Source organism: Cyphomyrmex costatus, unplaced genomic scaffold (genome assembly GCF_001594065.2).
Source record: "Cyphomyrmex costatus isolate MS0001 unplaced genomic scaffold, Ccosl1.0 scaffold273, whole genome shotgun sequence".
NCBI classification, from domain to species: domain Eukaryota; kingdom Metazoa; phylum Arthropoda; class Insecta; order Hymenoptera; family Formicidae; genus Cyphomyrmex; species Cyphomyrmex costatus.
The window spans coordinates 610,056-636,221 of NW_017276833.1; the positions used below are offsets into that span (position 1 = coordinate 610,056).

The following is a 26,166-nucleotide window of genomic DNA, read 5'->3' on the forward strand; positions in this document are numbered from 1 at the left end:
GGGGGGGGGCTACACAGAACTGTCAGAACTCTTAAAAAAAAAGTTTTTGTTCTTCTAAATTAGAAAATGAACGCCTGTAATCGCTCGTAACTCTTTCAGTCAAAATTCTACGGATTTATGTTATTAGGATTTTCGACAGAATTCTGCGGGGGCAACCCAGAACTCTCGACAGAACTGTCAAAACTTTTAACACTTTCTGATAATTCTGCAACAGTTCCGACGTTTTTTTTTCTTTTTATAGATTTTGCTCAGAATACTAATAATTGGTTCACGTTCACTATAATTGACATCTTTCACGAGTAATATAGGAATAAGATACATGGAGCAGAATTAGGACACTCCTTTACAACATTAATAATTAGATCGTTCGCAAAACTTGTATATCGGCGCATATCTAATCAACGACATCAACGTTCCCGAGGTGATTCTCGAGTCCGATTAGTATGCGTGAGTTCTCGTCGTTTGCATAAACGCAGGTCTGCGGGCGTTTGACGATTTTCGCTTTACGGGGACAATGCGGCGCGAGGGATATACATATACACGCGGAATGTTGCGCGAAAGTACGACACTTTCGCTCCCGTCTGTCCATTCAGCGAAAATATTTATATACGAAATTTCATGCAATCGCTTGCGAAGGCGTGCAATGCCCGCGCGCGTTTTCCGACCGACCGATCGAACGATCGGTCGCGCTGGTTCGAGTCGGCACGTTCGAAACTTTGCCGTAAGTCGCTTTAACCTTGGCATACCGTAGCCGTGTCGACGCGTAGCGCACGCGTTCAGCGTTTCATTTATCCTTCCCTCTCCCTTCTCGCTCCTCTCCTTCTTTCATCAAGCCGCTCCTCTCGGGTCTCTCGCGAGGTATGCTCCTGTCTTTTTTCTCCCCCCTCCCCCCCCCCCCCCCCCCTCTCTCTCTCTCTCTCTCTCTCTCTCCCACCTCGTCTCTCTCATTCGTATAGGACAGTATTGCGGTAAAGCCAAGGGCGCGCCGAGACCGTGAATCACACGACGGAAAGGGAATTAAGGAAATTGTCCCTGAAATCGTGTAATGAGGCACGAACCCACCGTCCTCCCGCTACGATCGTCTGCTGTTAAAAGTATGGCTACGCGATAAGATTTTTTGCAAAGTACAGACTTTTTTGCATAACGCCCCATAACACGTAAGGCACAGGAGAGTCAACCAATCGAAGTATGAAAAGAGGAGGACAGTGTTTTGCCACACATTCCTCTCATCTTAAAATTTCATAATTATTCCCCGATTTCCAAACAAAATTTCACGATTTTCCATGATGCTTTTAAAAATTCTTTACATTTTCGTAAAATTTTTGCAAATATATATATTTTTTATATCTTCGAATTTATTGTCGCTTTTATTTTATTTTATTTTTTTACTCTACGCGATTAAAGAAATGTTAATGTTTGACTCTTAATTTGTCTTTTTGGTCTATTATTTTATACTTTACATTTTCGTTCTGATGTAAAGAAAAATTGCAAAATATTTTGTTCAAAGAACAATTTAATGTAAATTACTATTAATGTTGTTAACACAACTTACATTTAATTATTGTTGAGTCAGTAAGTATTCCAAAACTGCGTAAATGTATAATTTATTTTCTTTAAAATCAAGTGTTTCAATTCTTCAGAACATTTTGTAAAATCTTTGATATCACTGTGATCTCCAATTTTGTAACAATCCTGCTTATGCTTTATGCAACGTCATGTCAGGGCGGGACTATATAATCTTGCATAACGCATACAAAAATGAATCAATCAAAGTCCTCCATTTCTTTTTTCCACGAAATAAAAGATTCTGACTGGCTGGGATTTTCTTACGCCTCATGTGTTGTGCGTTACGCAAGAATCTGTAACCTTAAAAATATACGAAACCGATTAGTAGAATCAAAGGTATAACATTGACAAAGTAGAAAGACGACTGTATATAGTTGAAAGAATTTCGTCCTCGATGGCATTCATGAATTGCTCACAATCGCGTGTGAAATATATTCTTTTTTCGCAAGATTTTTTTTTACACAGAGAGAATAATCTTGTATATTCTATAAAGTTGACAATTATGTCTCTGAATCACGCCAAAGCGCGCGCCGATAAGAGATAGAACGGTAATCCCCGCGGAATTTCGTATCTTTTGCCGCGGGGCATTTTTGCGCCGCGATGCATGCCTTTACTCGAATTGTTTCAAACGCACGTGACAAATCCGTGCGTTTAACGATCTAAGGGTGCTATTTCATTCGTGCGTTTTTGTCGTACGACAAATTTTTCAAGCCTGCTGATTGGCTATAGGATAGAGAGATCAGAGGAAGTCTCTGTCCTGCACACATTTGTCGTTACGGCAAAAACGCACGGATGAAATAGCACCCTAAGGAGAGATCGCTCGTAAAACGTGTCACGTGTCGATCTGACTCAATTCTCGTATGCACACAGGCGCATATTTCTACTAACAACAATGTTGCCCTGAAAAATTCGAAAAACCTTTCTTTAAAGGTTTTTCCCCATTAAAGAGGGAAAAAAGTCGAAAACAATCATGGAAGTGTGTTCGCATGGAAAGTCACATGCCTGTACTGTCGCACGTGGGTTTCGACTTTCCACGTGAAACGACAGTTACGCGTCATATCAACAAATGGGTTGCATCCGAGGGGATAATCACTTAATGTAATCGTGGAACGGAGTCCCTGAAATTATTATAAAATTTATATAAAATTTCGATGTATAATCGGACAATTACAAGAAATAATTGTGTAATATTAGATAAAATCGTTTATTTTACCAAATTACCGCATATATAGTGAGGAAAAATTATTTGTCATCAAATAAAATTATATAAAATTAAATAAAATCATGTAATCTGTGGGACAATATTTCATATAGCGGTTACCCCCTCGGTTGCATCAGGTTACTTTTTGCATTGGTGGAGCTCCCCGCAGGGGAAGGGCGAAACTTTGCTGCCTCTACACATATTTTTCAAGCGTTTATTTAAGTGTATATTAAAGCAGCAAATTTATTTAATCAGAAAAGTTTTTTCGTTAACTTTAACGAAGGCCACCGGCTAAAACCTTCTGAAGGTCACTCGGACCTTGATAACATATGTCAAGGTCATCTGAGGATGGTCCGTTATTCTGCATAATTACCAGAGTTTCTTTTATGAAATTGTGATTATTAGATAAAACATTATTTTGCACCGTTTTTAATGCCAATAATTAAGTCACATTCCTCACATTATTGTATTCAGAAAACATCGCTACAATTTTTCTCTGTCTTTTCCTACTCCTTCTTCTGACAATTAATTCAAGGGTTATAACTACGTAAGTTGTGGCACTGATGTTGAAGGAATCCGTTAGTTAATTCGGCCGAAATTCCTATGATAATTACGACCATTCGAATTCATTGTTATCGTCGCACTTGAACGCTTTTCGCCGCTTGCAAACAAAAATTGCGCAACAGCGGTCCCAGTAAACAGACGTTCGAGCATGATTTCCTGCACACTGGAATTCCAGAGACCAGCCGTCATCCGAGGGTATCTCAGCACGCCGTTCCTTTTTCTTCCTTTTTATCGCACACACGCAATAAAAAGAAATTCCCAGAAACATCAACCGTATACCATATCTCCTCCTCCGCCGTTGCCCCGCTTCTCCCTCGCACGTACCGTCCCTCTTTGCTTCGTTGGATATTTGCGCGATGACGAGAGCCACTCTCCGTCATTAGATGATCCATGACGGACGCTCTAATTCGCGACCGAAATTGTGTAAGCCCGACGAGCTTGTTTGTTCTACGGCGGATTAATGCGAAATCTGATGGCACGTTGCTAACGATTAGCCAAGGTCAAAGAGTATTCTTTCTAACACGACACGTGTATACGATTTTTACAATTTTGCGTGTAAACGAATGCACGATAGATTTGTAAAGTTAATACAATTTCTGTTTATGTAAAAAAAAAAAAATTGAGAGATTCAAGGCTATATATGTTTAAACCCTCGAACGGCACATATAGGTCTTTCATGTCCATGGCTATATTTCTAATAGTTTTTATATTTCTATACCTGTGCGCAGCATGGCCCTAATCTCCTTCACGGGAAAAATCAATGTTTACATAACAGAATAATTTAGTAGAGACCTTAAAAAATATGTGTAAATTTTTATAGAATTTTTTATAGAATTTTATATAGCATTTTAAGAGCCTTAAAATCGAGTCGAATATAAATGACCTATGTGTGTCGTCAATTCTCTTTTAAAGTATAAGAAAAGAACAAATATCACCAATTTCTGTCAGTACTCGAATTTCATCATGAATGCAATTTAAAAACACACAAAATTAAAATTACGTACCATTTTTTATAAACTTCGAATATTAACTCCCGAATAGCACACTTATTTTCAGCACTTTCGGACGGCTAAACAAAGTTAGTACATTTTTTATTTTTAGTTCTTTGATACAAAAAATACGAAACTTTTCTTCACGTAGAAATATAAAAAGTGAGAAAATGTTCATTTTCTCATAATTTTACTTTTTTTCTTCTTTTAAATCTATAAATTTGTAAGTGTATTTTACTTGTGATTAAAACTGGACAGCGTGAAGGAATCAGTTCAAAATTTGTCAAAAGATCCGTTGTTAATATGCTACAAAGAGAAACGGTGATGTGCAACAATCGCACTTTGTTCTGCACTATAATTAATGAAACGGAGTAAATGATACACAGCATTACGTGATGAATATTTAACGGGCGATTCGCGCAAACGCTGTTTTGATATAACGAGACGGAAAAACATACGCGCGTTGCTGGCGTAATTAAGCTGAAACTTCAGCCAAAGATCAAGGACGAGCCACATGCCATTCCTATAATTCCATTGAAAAAAAGCTCGTTTCCTCTCCGGTTCTCTGTTGCATTACAGAGTGTGTGAAGTTGGCACCCCTATACTTCGAAATCAGAGTTCTGATAAGAATTCTGGATTCTACAGAACAACAATTAATTTTTTTGTAAAATTATAAAAAAAAGGTTGCAAATCAAGCAATTAAAATAAAATAAACGTAAAACTAAAAAATTAAAAAACACATCGAAACACAAAAAAAAATAAATTATTACGGTGTAAACGATTTAAAAATTAGAAAATTCTATACAGAGGAACCTACTTTAGGCATGGAATACAAGAGATTGTCAGAAACATGATCTAGGAAAAAATGCGGAATACAGAATGCATTAAATTATCACTCAAATGTCAACGTTAATTGACAAGGGTAGGAAAAATTTTACGCCGAGAACTTTCAACGTGAGGATTTTAACGAGCTTCTAATATAGGTTCACGTCTACAGGAAGTGATAACGGCTAATAACAACAGGTTCATTTGTGCCACGCCGATAAGACTGGGCATGGCGCACGATCATTTATTAGCCGGTTATCGATGAACACCTCGGGCTCATTCATGAGGCGATATGTTTACGACGAAAAAACAAAGTTACGAATTTGCACTTTATTAACATTGCTAATGTACAGTGATAGTTATAGAAACACGTGACAAATATGTGATTTCCATTTAGAAAAACTCAATAAAGTATTTTTCGATCATTTCAAGAAAAATCGTTTATACTAAAAAAGGTGTAATATTAAAGAATGAAATAAGTTCTGCGCATAAAACTAAAAAAATTAAAAAATGGCAAAATAGACTCAGTACAAGACAGTGATTATATTGTTATATCGTAAAAAAAATTTTTTTTTAATTAAAAATAAGAGCGCAATGAGAAATTGTTTTTTGAAAAGATTAATAATACGTGTACTTGGATAAGCTAATTGATCATTATTAAATTATCTTCGTTAATTTGCCTACAATACTTATTTTTAATTTAATATAATTATCAATGACTCTCTATTAATTTGTCATTTAACTTATTGCAATAATTTCGATATTATTCTGTATATCAATTCATTCTCTCTCTCTCTCTCTCGCTCTCAATTTATGACAATTTTTAGTGAAAAGAAAATCAAAACATAATCGAACGATTTCCTTATTGAAATTCGATCGTGTCATAAACGTTTGCAGGATAAAACGCATTTCCTATTGCTTCCATGAGACTCCTAGATCGCAATCTATCGCACACATATACCTATGCATTGCGTATAAAGGAAACAATAGGCTCATGAAACAGATTACAGTAATATTCCTGTCGCTCACGATCGTTTACGAAAGAACGCCTACACGAAATCTTTTCGTGAATGATGTAAACCGCAATCTAATAGTAATGGAAAGTAAAAACGTGTTGTGTACGTTAAGACACAGAAATCATGGTAAAATATGAATTTTGAATGTTATCTAAACGCTCAGCCCGTCCCTTATTATCAGTATCAAATAAAAGAATCTGGAAACTTATCAATGAAGTACACTGAACGGACAAATTAGATTACTTATCAATTTGTGATATTATACTACAAGTAGTTCAGTTGCGTTTCTAATAATGAGTCCGAAAAACCAATTCGACCCGCAGTTGAGACTAGATGTGTATAGTCATTTAAACTGCGAGCTAACTTTTTCATAGTTCTAGCTAAAAATAAAAAAATAAGTTCGCACTTTTAATATAAAAATATGGCGTGCTAACTTCACGAATCTGGCATGTCAGTTTTCCTCTAAAGTACGAGAAAGTGATAAATATTTGCAACTGTTTTTTTTTTTTTAACTAGAACTGTAGAACTATGAAAAGTGCTACTGAAACCGTTGTAATATTTTTTTGATATGAATAGAATGTCGTGCTAGCTTCACAGAATCCGCAGTAAATATTTTACTACAATCAATAAAGTACACAAATAATTTTCTACACTTGCACATGTGCGTTATTTATGATCGAAGCGTCCGAAAACAGTCGTAAAAAGCCTAATGTAAATGTTTTAGACAATGGAAACTCGTATTATTTAATTAAGAAAACACTATTTGTATCCAAATGTATGTGGATGTTTCTTTCGTAAGTGAAGTAAGCTGAAGAAAAGTCGTAAATTTGCCACGCAGACGTGTTTTCACGCGGATATGCATTCCATTCATCCTGCGGGACATAATCTCTTGACGTGAATATATGGGATGACATTTAATGTCGCATTGGCCGAGCCTGTTGGTGTCACTAAAGCGTATATTTCTGTAACTCTCCGTGAATGACGACAATAATTCCATACGGGATAACAGCATGTGAAATGAAAGACAACGTCATTACAAGGATTATTTAAATACACCAGATAAAAAAAAACCAAAACCCCTATCAAGAAGTTTTCATTTAGTAATTTCTGGATTAATATAAATTAAAAAAAAAATAAAAATTCTTAAATTACACCAGTGATTGAAAATGGAAAGCTTTTCAAGAACTAAACTCTAAAGAGTAAGTGCGAACACAATAAATTCATTCTTCTTATGATTAAAATTACATTTTAAATATAAGTTTATAATTGTGAAAATTAATCGTAAAGATACTTGAAAAATCATACTCAAAAAATCGACAATTTGTGTTGACACGCATTCATTAAGACAAAGCTGAAATTAATGTAAAAATTAAACAAACAAACAAAAGCTGAGTTAAAAATCTGAAATACTCTGTATATCTGGCGAAGTAAAATAATTATTCGCGCATCTAAATGACGCCCATTATAATACACCTCCAAAATTAAGATTTACGTTCACGTTAAAGCGTAGGCGCTCTGGCAACAAACGGCATTCCTGTCTTCGCGCTTCGACGCTCCGGCCAACACATCAAATTCCTGAATCGTTTTAATCCACTCAAACTTAGGCAAGGATTTCAAGCGATAATATGCATGGATACATAACAAAGGAGTTCCTTAAGATTCCGAACAGCGATTACTCGCATCAATAGAGTCATTAGTAATTTGATTAGTACAACTATTAATTCGCCTCAAAATATATATATATAATACATACATTGTTATTAGGAATTACTTAACATTCATATATTATGGAATAAACGTCTACGATTTTCAAAAACAAAATTTATCTAATGTCAGAAAGATTTACAAATTAATATTGTGGTTGTAAAACCAATGATGAAAGATATATATAAACAAACTTTGTTAATTCCAAACTTATTAAGTATCATGATCTATTTCCTTTTTTTTTTTTTTTTTGTGTTGATCAAGATAGTCGAGTAAAAAATTGTTTTGGAGGAGAAAACGTCGTCTAGCTACTTTAACTTTAGACTTTTAGATTATCAATATTACAGATATAATCAATGGTAGGTATATATGTAAAATTAAATTAAATCAGAACATAATATATTTTAAGAGAGACGCTGTTTTCTGCATCTCTGTTTTTATCTCCATACTTTAACGACAATACAACAAAGATATTTAAAAAGCGGTAAAATCCTCTCACTGCGCAGGTAAACATATACCTACTGGAGAAAACCTCCCAAGTTACATGACTAAAAACATATTATTCAAGTCAGAAAATACATACTGGTAACATGAAACAACCGTGAATGAACTCATTCGGCCCTTGTTTCCACTATAAGAAAAGAGATAAATTCATGCCTATAATGATATAAATTTCCTGCTTGTAGTGACGAATTCTAGATTAAAAAAAAAAAGGATCTAATTCAGAGAATTTACAAATTCGATAAATAGAAAGAGATAATGAATCTAGCATGATGAAAATGCAAATAAAAATAATTGTATTTTAAATAAGAATAATTATATCCAGATGTTTCAATTTAGATTTTATTAAATCATCTTCGGTGGACTAACAATGATATTTACATCTAACTAAAATATATATATATATATATTGATAAATCTTTAAAACGGTTGTCACTCGACGAGTTATAAAAAATGATCAAGATTTTTCACTGTGCAACGGAATTCAAACGCTCAATAATCAAATAATTAAATAGTTTACGGCCGGTATTCAGAACGCGCTTACAACGACGTTAGCGCTCTGACATGCTATAGTTCCACGTTACGCATACTATAGAATTTCAGAGATAAAAGCGCGCTTTTATCAGTAAAAACGTGTTCGGAGTACGAACCATATATCTCCTAGATACAGACAATTTTTTATATTGTCACACAAAAAGAGAAGAGAGGCAAAGCAGTCATAAGGTGTGATTAAATATGTGCTCTCTCGGAGACCAATCTCTCCCGCGAAAACTGCGAGAGTTCCGAGAGAGAATTTTCGGGGATAAGTGAGTGTCTAATATACGAAAGAGCTTGAGCATGCTTCGACAGGTGTGACGGTGTCCTCTCGTCGGAGCTAAGGTGAAACACGGCCCTGAATAATGCGTACGAGCTCGTGCGTGGGCATGCGCGGTACGTGTGCGTGGGTGCCTCTTCGGCTACCTGGCTCAGCCCCAAAGGTAGTGCGAGCAATGGAGCGAGTAAAGCCGGATCCGCATCAAGTAGACAGCGAATGAATGTAAATAAATTAACTCACTTCGATTGTAAATGGTATCGATTAACAAATTATATAATTATGCAAGTACGCGAGCAAATACTAAATTTATCGACGAATGCAGTCCAATTGTTGTCGACATATTTAAAGAAAAAAAAAAAAAGTTTTTGTAACAGTAAAAAATATTTCGTACTAACATTAAAAACGATCTACTCAAGCCCTTGATACAATTTTATCTCGAATCGTTTAACATAATGTTTATTTAGCGTAATGTAATTACATTATTTAAATAGTTTGTGTTAAATTGATAACCAATACTTCTTATTGTTTTAGTAACAAAATAATTTAATTCATTACATTATTAATATGATTAAAATGTAAATGAACAAATAACATTAAAAAACATATTTTAAGACGTAAATTCTAAGACGAATAAATAAGCAATAAGTAAGAAATAAAGCCTACGACGGTCAAAGTGGGATCTTAAGTGCTTTTAAATAATTCCTTGTAATTATTACATTGAATTACATAAAAGCATTAAGATCCATTGCAGCTTCGGCCATCATGGACTTTATTTTTTACTTGTTATATATTCGAATGAATGAATAAAATCTGTGTTATTTTAACATATCATAAATGTCGATTTTGCTGAAAAAGATATATTTCCAAGATTTGTTCTCAACCTCTCTATGTCAGTATTAACTTCCGTATATCGTTAAAGAATCTCATGGTGCGAAAGTGATTATTTTCCCTCTTACAATTTCTTTTGTATTGTTCCGCCCTCCAAAGTTAGCCCTCCCCAAAATTGTTTTTTAAATAACTTTTAAACTAAAGGTGTGCAAACGAAAATTAAAAATGTGCATAAATGTGCAAACGACGAGCAATCGAATGAGCTATATAAATTTTATTTTTACGTGTCGGGGGGCTAACTTCACGACGGTAAAAAAATGTTAATATTCTACTAACGTACGTTTTATACGCGTTCGGTCTCTTGTTTAAGAAAATGTATCTCAATTTTATTGATTCGTACAAAAAGAATTCTAAATCCATAAATTCTTTATAAGAATATTTTATACGTGCATATAGCAGAAATATGCATAAGTGTGATCTTTGTAGTCGTTGTTTTTCGATATGCGACCGACTAATTGCACATATACCCATGTATGCAATTGACAGTGGTTTACGGTAAGGCACGTAGCTGCATAAAACGTAAATTGTAATTGCGGCTAATGACAGTTTAAAATATTTTTAACTGGACGTAATGGCCGTTTTGTCGAGGGACACGACTGGTTTCGCCACAGCGTTTATGCCGGGGCGTAAAGATTCTGAGAAGAAAATAATGGCATTCTCCGCAGAAATCTCCGTTTGCCTTCGGCCTCAGTTATGCGGCCGTGTCACGACGCAGGAATGTATTGAATTTCCAAATTTGGGAACACTCCTGCCCCACGATCCGTGCCATGGCTTCGGTCACGCGTGTATATGCGTGTGCTACGTTATACAATACGCGACATACTCTCGCATGTCCCATCCATTCGAGCGTAACCCGCGCGAGAGTGTTTGCGTCGCGAAACACGCGTTGAATGCTGCTTCGATTTAAAAGAGTGCGACATATTTAACGAATAAGATATTTTTTTTTTTTTCTTTTTATAATGCATATCGAATATCGGAGTAGATTCGAAAATAGACACGAATAAATCTTTCGTGATTCGCGTGAACAAGTTTATTATATCACGAGACACGCAACAATCCTGACGTTGAATAATACGTCTGTTGATAAAATGCGATATCTTCTTAATGCGCATTAAAGAGTCAGCTATCGAAATTGCTTTTTGGAAGAAAGTCAGTGCTAAGGCAAAATTATTGACTTAACGTAAAACTTACACTTTGTAAAATATAAATAATATTTTACAGTATAGTTATACGAGATCGCTCCATTGATAAATAAATTTTTCTGGTAAAAGAAAAAAGAAAATAAATTTTACATAATGGACGCCTATATGTAGACCTGTCGGTTTTATCAAATTTACTACAATTCTAACACATATTGCTTTACATTTTTCTCCATGTAGAGATATACTACGTACATCTCAAAAAGCATTGAAAGAAAAAATAAATGATAATCTGATGACAAAAATCGATGTCTCCCCAAAATCAACATCGTACTTTGATTACTTTACACACGTGATAAAATATCTGCAATATAAAAACTTAACGTCTTGCACAAATGCGCGTGCAACAAGTCGCAAACACGTGTTCGCTCGTGCCTCTCCAATCCCTTTCTTCTCCTTGTTGAGAAACGTCCGGAAGACCGGGCCTGCCTGTACATATTCCAAAAATATTTGGCAACGAAATCCTTTCGAGCTAAGATTTACGTTACGGGAATTGTAGTAGAATGGCACTTAACGCGTAGCTTTAGAAATGGAGGGAGAAAGAGGAGAGAAAAGAGAAAAGGCCAAAAAACAAGATGTATGGCAGATGCTTTAGGTTTGCCGTATCATCTGCCGCTCGTAATGTAATTTGGTAGCAAACGTTTCTCTACGAAATTTGTAGCCACACGATTCTTAAGATGTAAAGAGATGATCGCGCGGAGAATCAATTATTTGCAAATTCCTTAAATTATATAATAATTCTTTGATAACGAAAACTCCCGTACAATTCAAAATTAACTCGGAAAGAAAAATGGCACTAGGAGTTAGGCGTAGATAACTTTACGCAAACGCTGATATTATATTTATCAAGCAAAACGTATTTATTACAAAAATTATTCCAATTTTTAGGATAATTAGAATAATTTTTGTAATAAATAAGTTTTGCTTGATAAATATCAACTCCTAGTGCCCTTTTTGGCCTTTTTCTTTCCAAGTTAATTTCAAATTCCTTAATATTCAAATAATTATTATTATCGAAAATATACACATTGACTGTCATTTGAATTTTTGCAGCAATACACGGAAAGAACATTTTTACAAAAATATCTAGAACCGTTATTTTTATAAATCTGTTCTTATTTCAAGACCGTCTCTTAAATAATGTCTTAAGATATTAGGGCCTTCTGATTGATTCGACATCTTGAGATTTTGTTACTTAAGAGAATTTCAAATATAAGAATCAATTTATGAATACCGGTCTCAAAATTTAGTTATAGATCTGAAACTAATTTTGTTGGACTATCAAAATATAACAGCTATACGAAGGTCGCTAAAACTGATTCCTAGAATGATAAAATCTTCTTATTCATCACTACTCATCGTACACTGACAAAGAGTCTAGTTATAGCTACATATTGAGTGAAACATATAGTTTCAACTGTTGAAGTAATATAATTAAACGTAATTTTGCAAGTATTTAATACGTATTACCAACGAGATAACACTATATATTTGTAAAAGCAATATTTATGTGTAATTGAAACTATTTCATTCAATATCTGTGGTAGCTATAATTAAACTTTTCTTTTTCAGTATACCTGAATTAATGTACAACACTTGTTGCGAATTATCCGTTCCTTTCCCCGATATTACAGATACCAGATAATTAGAAGTAAACAATACTCTTACCGATAGACTAATGACACATTCGTATCAACAATGTTATTGAAAAACGTATCAATGAACAATCAAGAATTCCTGTAGAGCTGCTAGTATTATTTTGTAATTATATAGGTGTAGATAATTTACTGTTCTCTCCATTTAGTGTATTTCAATTCAGTGAGGACTTCCATGGTAAATGTGCTCAATTTCTATAAAAGTCACAAGTCCATTGATGAAATTAAATCAGAGTAAAACTGTTCTCTCATACATGGGTGATAGTTCTCGTGGTATACGAAAAATCAAAAGAGCAATACCCCCGCGCCAGGCAAAGGATGTACTGAAAGTGGACGAGAGTCTATTTTTAGGTACAGGTCGGTTGCAGGTACGTTATGTACCGGTTGGCCCCGTAAGACGATGTACTTACACAACAGCCCACGGCTACATATAGGTACTTGTGTAGACCAAAAATCTGCATTCGCGCAAATCGATATATGTAGACTTATGGTCCACACAAACCGCATAACGCGGAAAAGGAACGCTAAAGTTAGCTTTTTTGCCAAAGTATCTAAGTTTAATTAGATACAGATCGAAAAATAATCTTGTTGGACACTTAAATAATTATATAGAATGCTTAAATGTTGTGAAAATGATACAAAAAATTTTTTGCTCCATTAGGTGCTTGAATTAATTCTCGCTGTTGACCGGGAGAGGTCAGTATTTGTGTTGTTTCAACATGGTCGAAAAGTGACTGCTTATGTACATGAAAGTACTATCAATAGACTTTAATAATCAGTAATATAACATTTGATCGAATGCAAAGAGCGATTTTTTATCGCATTCCAAACAAAATTTTTATTTAATTTTCTCCGACTTTCAATAATATTTCAAAATTATTTATATTTTTGTCCCTTAATTTTAAAAACTGTTAAATTATATTTTGTTGAGAAGTTAATTTAACGTAACAATACAAATTAGTATTAATATTGCCGAGTGTTGTTGACTGCTTGTATTTTTAATTGTTAAATTACCGGCATTCCAAAATTGCATAAGTTGTGATGTATGCGTATTAAACTTCTTTCAAGCTAAGAATTTTAATTTTCCAGAAATATGATTACGTTCTTCATTTCGTTTTGTATTGTCATCGCATTTTATTGTTTTCCGTTAATACCAGTTGCTGTCGACAAATCGGCAAATCCAGACGGGACTGCATCGTTTCGATAAAGCGAGAAGCGAAGGTTCAATCTTAGCTCCGGCTCTTTCTCAGGTCACAATTGAAAAGTCATGACGCTGGATCCTTTCCACCGTGCCAGACATTCCTTGAAGAAGACCAGGCGATCGCTCGTAATCGTGTAAAAGGATCGCGCTGTTTACAGACGCATCGTGCTGGCGTTGCTTCGAGCCGAACACTCGGCGTTTGGACAAAAAGTTTGGGAGATTGACATTTTCACGTCGTCTACGACGATCTTTCGGCCACAAGCGGATATATAAGTACGTTTCATCGGGAGTATATTTTTGCGGCGTCACCCCATGGCCTGCGCACTTTTACGAGGTAGCAATCGTAAATCATAATTTTTTTCGCGCCACGAAACGACAGCTTACAAATTGGCGAACAAAACGAGTTCATTCCGAGGCAGCTTAGGTGATTTAGCTAAGGGAAAGGGTAGCCCGCATTTAGCGAAGATAAACCGCGTCGAAAATACGCAAATTTATACGCCTGCTAATTTATCTATGCAGCTACCGTTCTCCCAAAAAGATGTAACCTTATCGCCAAATCTTATCTTACATCGTATTTATTATGTTATATAACTTATATATTGATTATAAACAATACAGTTTTGTACATAGTATAATTGGATTTTATTAAAAACTCGAGTTTCATGTAAGTATACCATCTTGCAAGATAAACAGTCGTAAAGTTAGCCCCCCAACATTAAGAAAATAAAATTTATATAGCTCATTCGATTGCTCATCGTTTGCACACCTATAGTTTAAAAGTTATTAACAAATTAGTGTCGGGGGGTCAACTTCACACTACTCATAAAATACCTTTCCGGCTCAAATTCGATAGAAAGGAGTTCAATAAAGCACCAATCGATAGATTTTCGCGGGGCTACCAGAACTCTTGCCAGAACGCTGGATTTCCGAAAAAAAATTGTTATTACTTTTTAAAGTTAAAAATTAATAAATAATTTTTTTATATCAGGAACTCTATAGTACTTGTTAAAGTACATCGAATAGGCTGTTCAGATCTATTCGATGCTAATGTTGGGTGTGAAGTTAGCACCCCTGTTTTTCAAAGTCCGTTTTTTCGGTGTTCCTGAACGGAACTCTCTTTCTAAAAATTATTATCAGGAACTCTTCTCCCTCTTGTTCTGTAGAATCCAGAACTCTCATCAGAACTCCGATGTCGAGGTATATGGGGGTCAACTTCACGCACTTGCGGCAGTCAAGGTTCGCGCCGAGATCTGCCGCGGCGGCGTTACGATTTCCGCAAACGAGAGTCCAGCCCAGGCCAACGCCGAGCCTGCCCGATCGCCAGATTTCTCGCGTTTTTCAGCGAGACGAGAGAGCGCACCGCGGCCCTGGCGGATGGAATGCGGGCGCGGCGAGTCCCGGCGAGTCCCGACGCGTTACGCGCGGTGTGTGTATGGGCATGGCATGCCGTGGCATGGTTATATACGCGTATATTCGCGCGGATACGGCTTTAAAGCGGCGTCGTCATACGGGTCGGTGTCAACCGGCCGACCAATGTCCGTTCCTATCAATGCAGATTAACTAATCTTTAATCTTGGTTCAAATTTCTAATTCTTATATATGTTCCGTTTCTACCAATGTAGTTTAATTTTAATCTCGGTTCAATCAATGCCCGTTTTTACCAATACAGATTTAATCAATTAATTTTGATCTCAGGTCAACTAACTCTTCGTTTTCTTCTATTTTCAAGAATTCGAAAACGATGAAGAGTAAGTTCAACCAAGATTAAAGTATAGTCTACATTGGTAAAAACGGACGTAATTCTTTCTTCATTTTTTAATTCTAAGGATTAAAAAAAAGGAAGTTGAATCAAAATTAAAGTTAATCTACATTAGAAAGAAGCATTACTGCAGAACTAGAAACGGCCTTTAGCTCATTTCAAGGCTTGCATTCTTATGTCAGTTCTTATATTTCAGGCTGTCTTAAGTACAACATTAAGATATATATCATAAGCCAAACACAGAGAGCTGAATTAGTATATTAAGACATTACTTATATAAGATGCGCAATTAAAATAAGAACAAATTATGAATAGCCTTATGCTCGATCAACTTTACCAAAGTAAATTAACTTTAATCTCTTGGTTAATTTATTAACCAAGTCTTTTGCTAATTCGAAGAGAGTTAAGAATTAATTAATTGAATTGCGCAAGATTAAAGTTAAGTTACATTGGTAGAAACTGACATCAGAATTCCTTTAAACCAATTTAAAAACACGCATTTTAAGGCGGAACGTATGTATGTGAAAATTATATTTGGCGACAAGTACGTCTTAGGTAAACAGTTTCAACGAGTTTAGATAAAATAATCGTTAGATAAAATATTTCTTCAAGTAGTCATATGTTCTCGTTATTTGGAAGTATAGATAATGAAATAATGAGACTATTATACGCTATTTAATATTTACAACGGTAGAATTTGTAAGTTCTTTTACCACATCGTACTCGTTTACATTATTTCTGTCTCGTTTATTTGTCCGTTAATATTGCTTTGTGTTAAAAAAAAAAAAAGATAAACGCAATAAAAAAAGGAATTCTCATTCCTACAATTAAAAAAATGTTAACCCGAAGCTAAGATTTATATGATATTTGTATCATACCGCATCATTATTTGATCCGCGTCTATATAGCATACATATAGATTTTCATAGATAATAGCAACGGGATCTTGTGGCTCGCGACGAATGCAATCGTATAGATGCGGTAAAATTATCCGGGGAAACTCGTAAATCTACACGAATCCATCTCAATGACGTGATATACGGAAAGAAGGAGGACGCACCTAGAACTCTCGTAAATGAAGTACGTATACACCGCTGGTATGCGACGATATATTGGTTAAAAAAATTGATAACAGTATCTGGGGACAGAATGCTCTTAACGATAGCAGCCAGCTCTGCACTAATCCACAATTAATTTAATGCACAAGATTTTTATAGAGCACATTATCGTCGAAACGATAACGCGTAATCATCCGATGCGTCGAAACTGTCATTCGTAAATGAAAAACCTTGTATGCGGTTCGTAAAAAGACGCCCCATAGACGTCGAAATATCTGTCGAAATTTCTTGGGCGCGTAAGTATGGAATTGTTCGAAATAGATTTCGATTGGAATTGTTCAATTATTCCCTATTAAGTCTCTATATTGTATTCTCCAGAGAAAGCGGAATGATTCCGATCGAAATTATACATTTCAAATAATACGTACCCTGATCGGTTTTCATGTATATAATAATAAAGAAAATGTATCGTAAAAAATTTTTTAATTTTTCTATGTCGCGATTATTATCCTCTAAATTCTTTAAAACAGAATTTTCATCTCTGAAAAATGAAAACTGAGCCAATCTTGAAAAAGAGCGACTAAATTTTTTTAATCTTTAAGACCGATATTTATAGTTGTTGGTTCTTACATTTAAGACCCTTTTAGATACAATCTTAAGATATCACGAACCAATTAGAGAGCTGTATTGGCATCTTAAGACATAAAACAATCTTGAAATAAAAATGAATTATAAATACTAGCCTAAAAGTGAGATTTCTTCAAAGCAAAAGATTTCCTGTATACAAAAGTTTTAAAAAGTACTTATCGGAGGCGCGCGATTTCACGCCAATGTAAGATTAATTTTAATCTTAGTTCAACTTGCTATCTATTCTTTTCTAATTCTTAGTTAAATCGAGATTAAATCTTTACATTTGTGGAATTAAGTCGTAGAAATGAAAAAATAAAGAGAAGTTCTAGATTAGAAGATTCTGCCTGTTAAGTTAGTTATCAATTTCTCTCGCAATCAGCGTCTATATATGAAAAACTATTCGTCGCGTTCAGCGGACTCAACAGTTGAGTGAGCGCTCGCTGTTATTGGTGCATTCTGTCAGATCATTTAATCTGGAATTTTAGATCCGGAAGAATCCACCAATAACAGCCGAGCGCTCACGCAGCAGCGTTCACACGATGCGGAGCGCGGCGGCGTCTAGCTTGTCAGCTCCGCCCGTCAGCGACGAAGAAAAAAAAAAAATTCGTAAAGAGCACATTATTCGCGATATCTTCCTGAAAAAGAATCCGCGTCGAGTGAGAGCTCACGCTCGCTCGCGGAAAGTACCGCGAACGCGAAAAGGCGCGTTCACACGGAGCGACGATTTGCGCGCGCGCGCGCGCGCGATCCCGAAGCACGCGAGCTATGCGCGTTCGCGAATGTATACAGGATGTCTAGGAAGTCGCGCACTTTCTCCGCACCGACAGGCGTTAGATATGCCAGATTGGCAACCGCGATATTATTACACTATTCCCGTATCCACGCGTCAATGGAGTCTTTTCTTTCGCGCCGTAAGATAATTGGCTGTGTCGGGATAGGTTTCCTCGAATCAAATTCCAGGGAAAATCGTGAGACAGACAGATAATATTTACAGCGTCTGTTCGGGCTCAAAATTTTCAAGAATGAAATATATAAATATATATATATTTTTGGATGTCTCGAAGAGAAAGAAAGCGGCAAAAATACGACCACAGCGCAGACTTTTGTATAACGTATAAGGCATAAGAGAATCAAACAATCAGAATCCTTCCTATATCCTTCCATTTCACGGAAAAAGGCACTTTTTTCATTGGTCGATTCTTTCATGCGCTACGCTTTAAACAAACGTTTATGCTGCAGTCTTTTATTTTATGAATTACGACCGTCTCAAGTCACATTCTTTTAAGACGTCACGAACCAATCGCAGAGCCGTATTTGCGTCTTAAAACATTACTTGAGACGAGTACGCAAAAAAAAAAAAAAAAAAAAAAAAAAGAGATTAACCTTCTCTGGCGAAAAAACTATATGGTTCCATTTCGTCGATCGGGAATATCGACGAAATAAATCGAACGCGAAACCGGCTGCTAACGGAACGTCAAACGATCTGTCGAATCGCTTCTGGTGAAGAAAAATTCCGCCGTTATTCACCGTTATCCGCCGTAGAATCTACGGAGAAAGTACGCGGCTCGCGCGATACACCCCGTATACACGCATTCCCTCGGAATTACATATTCTCGCGAGATATCGCGGTCTCGTGCGCGGCGGCCACGGGAGGGGGGACATAGTCGTGACGCTCGAACGCATGCACTTACGCCAATGTGCACGCGCGAACGCACGCGATTCCTCTCTCGCGCGCGGCACGTTCCGACGCGCGAGACGTCGCGAGAAGATATAAGGTATATAAATGTACCAGTTCGTGGACACGACCCACGTGTTGGACAAATTGTGACAATTTTCAATATTAAGCTTTTTGATGATACGTGTTACTCTAAATAAATTTTTAAGCAATTTTTCATATGTTATTTAGAAATTAAGGTATTATATAATTTATTCATATTAAAAATGATACTTTTGTAAAAAAAAATTTCGTTTACGGACAATTATTAAGAACATTTATTAAGGACATTCACACATATGCGTGTACCAATTATTGGACATTCCTTAGCGTACCTGTCTACTGCAAACATATTTTGTATATATTATACGTATAAAACTTTATACAAAACTTCACTAATTACAATTTCGATAAACTTTTTTGACAATCTTGATTGATAAGTAAGTAAAATGCGTTTCTCTTCTATAATAAGAAAATTGTTTATTATTTGTCCAATAATTGGGTCATACTTTTGTGGACAGAGACACGTCACATTTTTTGTTTGTCCAATAATTAGGACATTTGAATCATATTACATTTATGACTAAATACAATTTATAGTAAACGCAAATAACATATTTGATAATGGATTTAGTTTCAGAAAACATCCATTCTTACTAAGCATGTGTAATAAACTAAAATTTTAATGTTTCTAAAATTTAAATAAATGATTTCGTCGTGCAATTCCTTAACTGTCCAATAACCGGTACATTTACCTCATATAAGCGATGGATAGAGCCCACCGATGTAAGAGAGATTAAAAAGAATATTCAAAAGAGGTCGATTTTTATCGATATTCAAAAAAGGCAAGTAAGGTAGGGATATATAGTTGTGCCACTTTTTTGTTTAAATTATTATAAACCTTCACACAATTATGACAGACTGATGGTAAATGCTTTAGAACGTTGCATGTTTATCTACCTCAACAATTAAGTACTTATAAACCTTTAATGTATCTCGTAAATTATTGTAGAAAGAAATTACGTTAATTGCGAAGATGCAAAGTGGATCAATATGCCCCACCAATGGGGAGTATATCGGGCAACTCCGAAGGGCAAGTTGAGCCATGAAAGTAATTGTGATTAATGTTACATATAATTAAAAAAAATTGTAGGATTAGATGAGAGTTAACGAAGTCGTTATTAGGATAGTTTGTAACTTATTTCTATAATAATTTGTATTTTCTTTGTAAATATTTACAAGAAAAGAACAAAAATAAAACTAAAGTTTTCATGGTAAATATTATGCATAAAATATGTCTTTAATGTTAAAAGTATAACAAAATATAAGTATAAATAAATAACTATTGAGTTTAGCTTCCTCACCTCCGATGTTAATAAAATTAAGCTTGTTCAATGCGCACGAAATGAATGAATCTGGTAAAAGAGTGTCCCGCGAACCAAGATATTAGTTGTTGACAGATATTCAAAGGGGTTATACAAATTCTGTTTTATAAACAAATTCTCTGCTTTAAAAATACAAATTTTTTTGCTTCAAAGACAAATTATGTCTTACATGATTTTTTTTCTACAGTAGAGAATTTGTGTAATGAAAACGGAAAATTTTTATTTTAGTTTCACTCACATGTTCTCATGTCTCTTTCTGCCATTGACGTGACAGATTTCCTAACCTACCGTCAATTTTATTAATGTCTCGGTCCAGAGTGACACTTTTTTTGCCAGATTCGTTTATTTCGTGCAAAAATGCGTCGAACGAGCTTAATTTTATCAACATCAGAGGTAAGGAGGCTAAACTTAACAATTACCGAAATGATTTCAATGTATAGTGGGGTTAGTTGGGTCACTTGACTCAAATATAATTTTATAACAACAAAACTGTAAATGAAATAACAACTTTGACGTTGACGACGTTTGACGAGCTCTCGAGAAAAAGTAATAATATTAAAATTGAAATGAATTGACGGGCAATTGAGAGCTGATGAATCGACGCAGTTATTAGTGCATATAATTGACAAAAGTATATTTACATATAAATTTTAAATTCATTTCGTTGGTCCGTTTTCAAAGATACATTTCACTTGCATTATGGTTTAATCGAAGTTAGCGGCTGTATCCCACTTAACTTAACAGTTAATTATTAGTGAAGCTACTTAAATTATGAAATTGAAGAGGCTCTTTGGCTGCTTCCTTGGATCTAAATCAAGCGAATAATGTTCTACTTCCATTGTTCTACATCGCTGATGATGGCTCGAATGTAGTCAAAACGTCCGAAAAATTCTTGGGAAATTAATGTAAGATTTATATGTAAATATACTTTTGTCAATTAATATGCACTCTAATAATTGCGTCGATTTATTAGCTCTCAATTACCCCGTCAATTCATTTTAAATAGTTTAATTTTAATCTTGGTTCAACTAGTTAACCTGTTTCTTTCTCGTTCTAAGAATCGAAAAGATGAAAAACAAAATTGAATCGAGACTAAAGTTAATCTACATTGACCAGACACGAGCATTAGACAGAAACATTCGAAACTCACATATTGACACGAGTAGGTTATCATCAGTCGTACTCTTTTTAAAGCCGCAAAACTTCATCGTTAATTAATATTTTAGATTTTCTTATCTATTATATTAAAAATTGCCATAAAAATTATTAATAATAATTACTTGAATTCTATAATTACTTGAAATTTGATTTAAAACAGATACCTACCTACATTTATTACAATAAATAAAAGAATTATACTCCGTCCTTCCGGATCATAATATTTTGTTGAAAAGTATACACGCATATACTTTCTTTAAAATTCTTGTATAATAGTAGAATCTAACTCGCGAAAGAGAGTGAAATCTCAATCTTCAAAATTGATAAATGAGCCACTCATTTCAACTAGAGCTCTAGATTTATAAGAGTAGCGCAAACTGCCCACCATTTTTCATCTGTACACCACGGTGCGAAATATGAACGAGATATAGGCTGCCTTCACCGTTTGACAAGATCAACTGTATATATCGAGTATAGAATTTGTCATTTTTAACTGACTGTTCAATATTAAATATTATAGAAACACTAAATTCAAATAGAATGGCATTTCTTATTTATTAACATTGCAAAATATACAGAGTGTCTCGAAAGTTTCTTCCAATCGTTTTTGTATAGATAGAGCAAACTAAATTCAATCGAAAAGTCCTGTATCACTTTGCAAATTTCGCGACGGTTAATGAGATATTAATTTTCAAAGATAGACCGAATATTGGTCTTTAATAATTTTTTTCTCAAATGCCATCCACTTTACAGAAAAACTGCAAGGGACAAAAATGGCGTATCTTCTTCTCATAGAACTCTAAAAATTTCTTTCAGAATTTTTTGTTAACTTTTTAGCACTGCATCTTCTTATTGGCAACTATTTTCACCAACATGAAAAATACAGTACTCAAAAATTTTGAAAAAATTCTGAAAAAAAATTTTCAGAACTTTATGAGAAGAGAAAATAAACAATTTCTATCTCTCGCTGCTATTTTTTCCGTAAAGTTGACAGTATTTGAGAAAAAAATTATCGAAGGCCAATATTTTTTCGGCTAACTTAAAAAATTTATATCTCGTTAACCATTGCGAAATTTACAAAACGATAAGAGAACCTTTCGACTCAGTTTAGTCCGCTCTATCTACACGGAAAGCGATTGGAAGAAACTCTCGGGACACTCTGTATAAATGTCAAATCGGTTATATAACGTCTATGTCATATTATATTGCATATTTATTAATATAGTATATACAGTGGAATATTTTCCCTTTTATCTACTGCGAAAAGCAGCCGACTGCACAACACTGCGGCATCATCGTTCAAAAATATAAAACATAAACACTAATTAAACGTTAATTTTAAATCGAGCGCATTCCTAGCTGTCGCTAAAACCGTCACACGAGCATAAAATTACAATGACGATCGAAAGAAAAGAAGGGCGAAAACGCCACTCTATTACGCTACTCCAGTAAATAATCTAGAGCTCTAATTTCAACCGACTGAACTCAATTGTCACGGCTTTAGAATTAGATGCCTTTTCTCTCGTGATTTCCAGACACATGGTAACTCAGCTCTAAAAACACGAGGGACCGGCATGGTCCACCTCGTGGCGCGTGGCGATCCGCTCTCTCTCTCTCTCTCTACCGGGGCGGGAATTATATATTCCATCCGCTCATTCCGCCGCGGGTGCGAAAGAAGAATAAAATCTCGTTTCTCTTACGTACCTATCCCGAGGATCGATCCATGTAGTCTTCCGGGTGTTGTGATCGATGAAGTACACCTTCCCGTCGAAGTCGTGAGCGACGTCCCAACCGTCCGGAAGCGGTATCTCCCCATTCCGTCTCCTGGGCATATTTCACTGCGCTCTAAATCCATCCAAAATCTCTCTCTCTCTCTCTCTCTCTCCCTCTCTCTCTCTCTTATCGTCGTGCGGTCGACGGGAGCATATCTCTGCGGGCGCACGCACGGCGCGCTCGCACGACGGGGACGCGAGGAGAGACCGGAGAGACGCGCGGAGGAGCGGGTGAGAGACCGACAGTAAGAGAGGACGGGCGATCCGGCCGTAGAAGGGCAGGTGGACGGACGAGGACGGATGAAGCGTAACAGCCACGCAGAGGGAACACAGAGAGAGGCGAGATCAGGAGCCCGTACGCCACTCGCATACACACGTCGCTCGCTCGCTCGCTCGCTCGCGCGCGCGCGCGCACTATTCCGCCATCATGAATATCTCATTATCATGAGCGGAGTGTGACGTCAGAGTCCCCGCCTTCGGATTCCTCTCCCTCTCTCTCTCTCTCTCTCTCTCTCTCTCTCTCTCTCTCGGGAGTGGAATTCCACCGTTAAGCACTGTGTGTGTCAGCTGCCGCGAGGAGCGGCCGCTCTCTCGCGCGCGGGCACGACGAACCGACAACGGTGATGGGAGAGACCCCCGACGATGTCGTGGTTATTACTCTCGCATATCGATCAGGTGCAGCACACTCGGCGGCGTGTATTCTCACCACCACCGCCACCTCCACCACCACCACCACCGCCACCACCCCACCGCCACCACCACCGGCGATCACCTTCCTCCTTTATTTATCCTCTTCGAGATTGATTTATTTACTTTCCTCTCTCTCTCTCTTTCTCGCACAACACAGAGATCTCCTTTTTCGCGCGCCGAACGGAACGACCGCGACGAGACGACGACACGGTCGGGTAGTACAATATCGTCACGCGCTTCTCACTCCTCCTCCGGACAGTACCGGAGCATCCTTCCTCCTATCCCTTTCCCGCCGGAGCGACAACGACACCATCAAGGGTCCCCGCACTCCGAAACGCGCGCGGTCGAATTCGAATATTTTTCGAATCGCCACAACAAACTGTAGCGCTCTCTACGCACGCACGCACATACACATACGCGTATTACCCGCGCACAGCTTCCCCCCGCGGGTAATCGCGATCGTCCGCGAACCTGACTCCTCGGCACGGAGCCCGCTCTCCTCCGGCGAAAAACGCTGTTAGCGGACGCGTCGTGACCGCGACTGCGGGTGACGAAGGAAGACCGCGCGGCGCGACACGACCCGTTTCGAGGCGACTTCCAGAGCGTACAGAGAGGCACCGCGCGCTATCCGGCCCCGGCTCCGTCCGTTGCGCGCGCGTTTCACCCGCGGTTGGTGTTCCCCTTTTCTTCGCGTTGCATTAGCCGCCGCCACCGCCGCCGCTCTGTGCGATGCTAATGCAACGAGCGCGGCGGATCTTGGCCGTTTTTCACACGCAGGAATGTGGGAACTCGACGCTGCCCTCGCTCTCTCTCTCTCTCTCTCTCTCTCTCTCTCTCTCTTTCTCTCACCGTTTTCTTCTCTCTCCTTTTTGCACGTCGCACTCTCGCATTCCCGTTCGACTTGACACTCGCGATTAACGACGAGGACGAGACCGTCTCTTAACTGTCCACTGGATACCCTCCTGGATCTCCCGGTCGGATTGGTGAACGATGAGTGTCTCTCTCTCTCTTAGACACACACCTTTCGTACCTTCACAGTCCGAGAATAACTCCACGTTCTCTGCGCGCGACGCAACACGCGTAACTCACCGCGTTTCGTTCCTCGCGACGACGGACGGATTTTCTCGTTTCCGACGATACTACCACCTCGCGTCACAGCTACGAGCATGCCGAGTGTTTGAGACATGCCACTGGACGTTCATGCCGTGCGCGCCGCCTGGCAATACCTCTCTCTCTCTCTCTCTCTTTCTCCCGCTCGCGTTCTATCTCGTCCCCCCTCCACTACCCTTTCATCCGTATTCACCACGCCGCCGCGAAGAACATAGCTGTCTCCCACCAGGCGGGTCGTGACGTGTGTTGTCTTAACTCGTCCAACGCGTGGACGTCCGTCCTCGTCGCTCGCTCGGTCGTCCCCTTCCCATCCGCACCGGCCGTCCCGTCTCTCTTTTACAAACCCCTGTCGATAATCCTTTTTGTATGTGTCGGGGGCCCGATCGTCACGCGCCGCCCCAGCGAAAGACAGCGGGGAATAAACGAGCGTGTTTGCCCTTTCGTACGTTCGCATATTTGCCGCTACGTGACGAAAACGGCGCCATCGTGTGATACGCCGTGAGGTGGCAAGCAGAGAGAAACCTGAGAGAGAGAGAGAGAGGCCATGGGCGACCTTAGCCGCCGTACGCTAGCGGCACCAACATCAATTTTAGAAAGTTGATGTGAACTACGGTGTCACAATTTTCGACACTGTCGATAAAATCGTAGGGTCGATATATGGATCAGGCGCGAAATCCACAAATATATGTATAAAGAAACAAAAGTATGTCGAAGAAGGGCAAAGAGCCAGTAACGCAATTAAGAAATTTAAATTTAAATGACAAAAG

At 37.3% G+C, this 26,166-nt stretch overlaps 1 protein-coding gene across 1 annotated transcript in view; it reads right to left on the reverse strand.

Annotated features, from left to right (window-relative positions):
* Positions 1 to 23,829, reverse strand: part of LOC108774769 (WW and C2 domain containing protein kibra) — a 71,084-nt gene extending 47,255 nt beyond the window's left edge. Inside the window, exon 1 of the mRNA XM_018540954.1 lies at positions 23,532 to 23,829. Within this exon, the coding sequence (XP_018396456.1) occupies positions 23,532 to 23,659 (128 nt within the window). The 5' untranslated portion in view covers positions 23,660 to 23,829. The remainder of the gene's footprint in view (positions 1 to 23,531) is intronic.
* Positions 23,830 to 26,166: the final 2,337 nt, after the last annotated feature.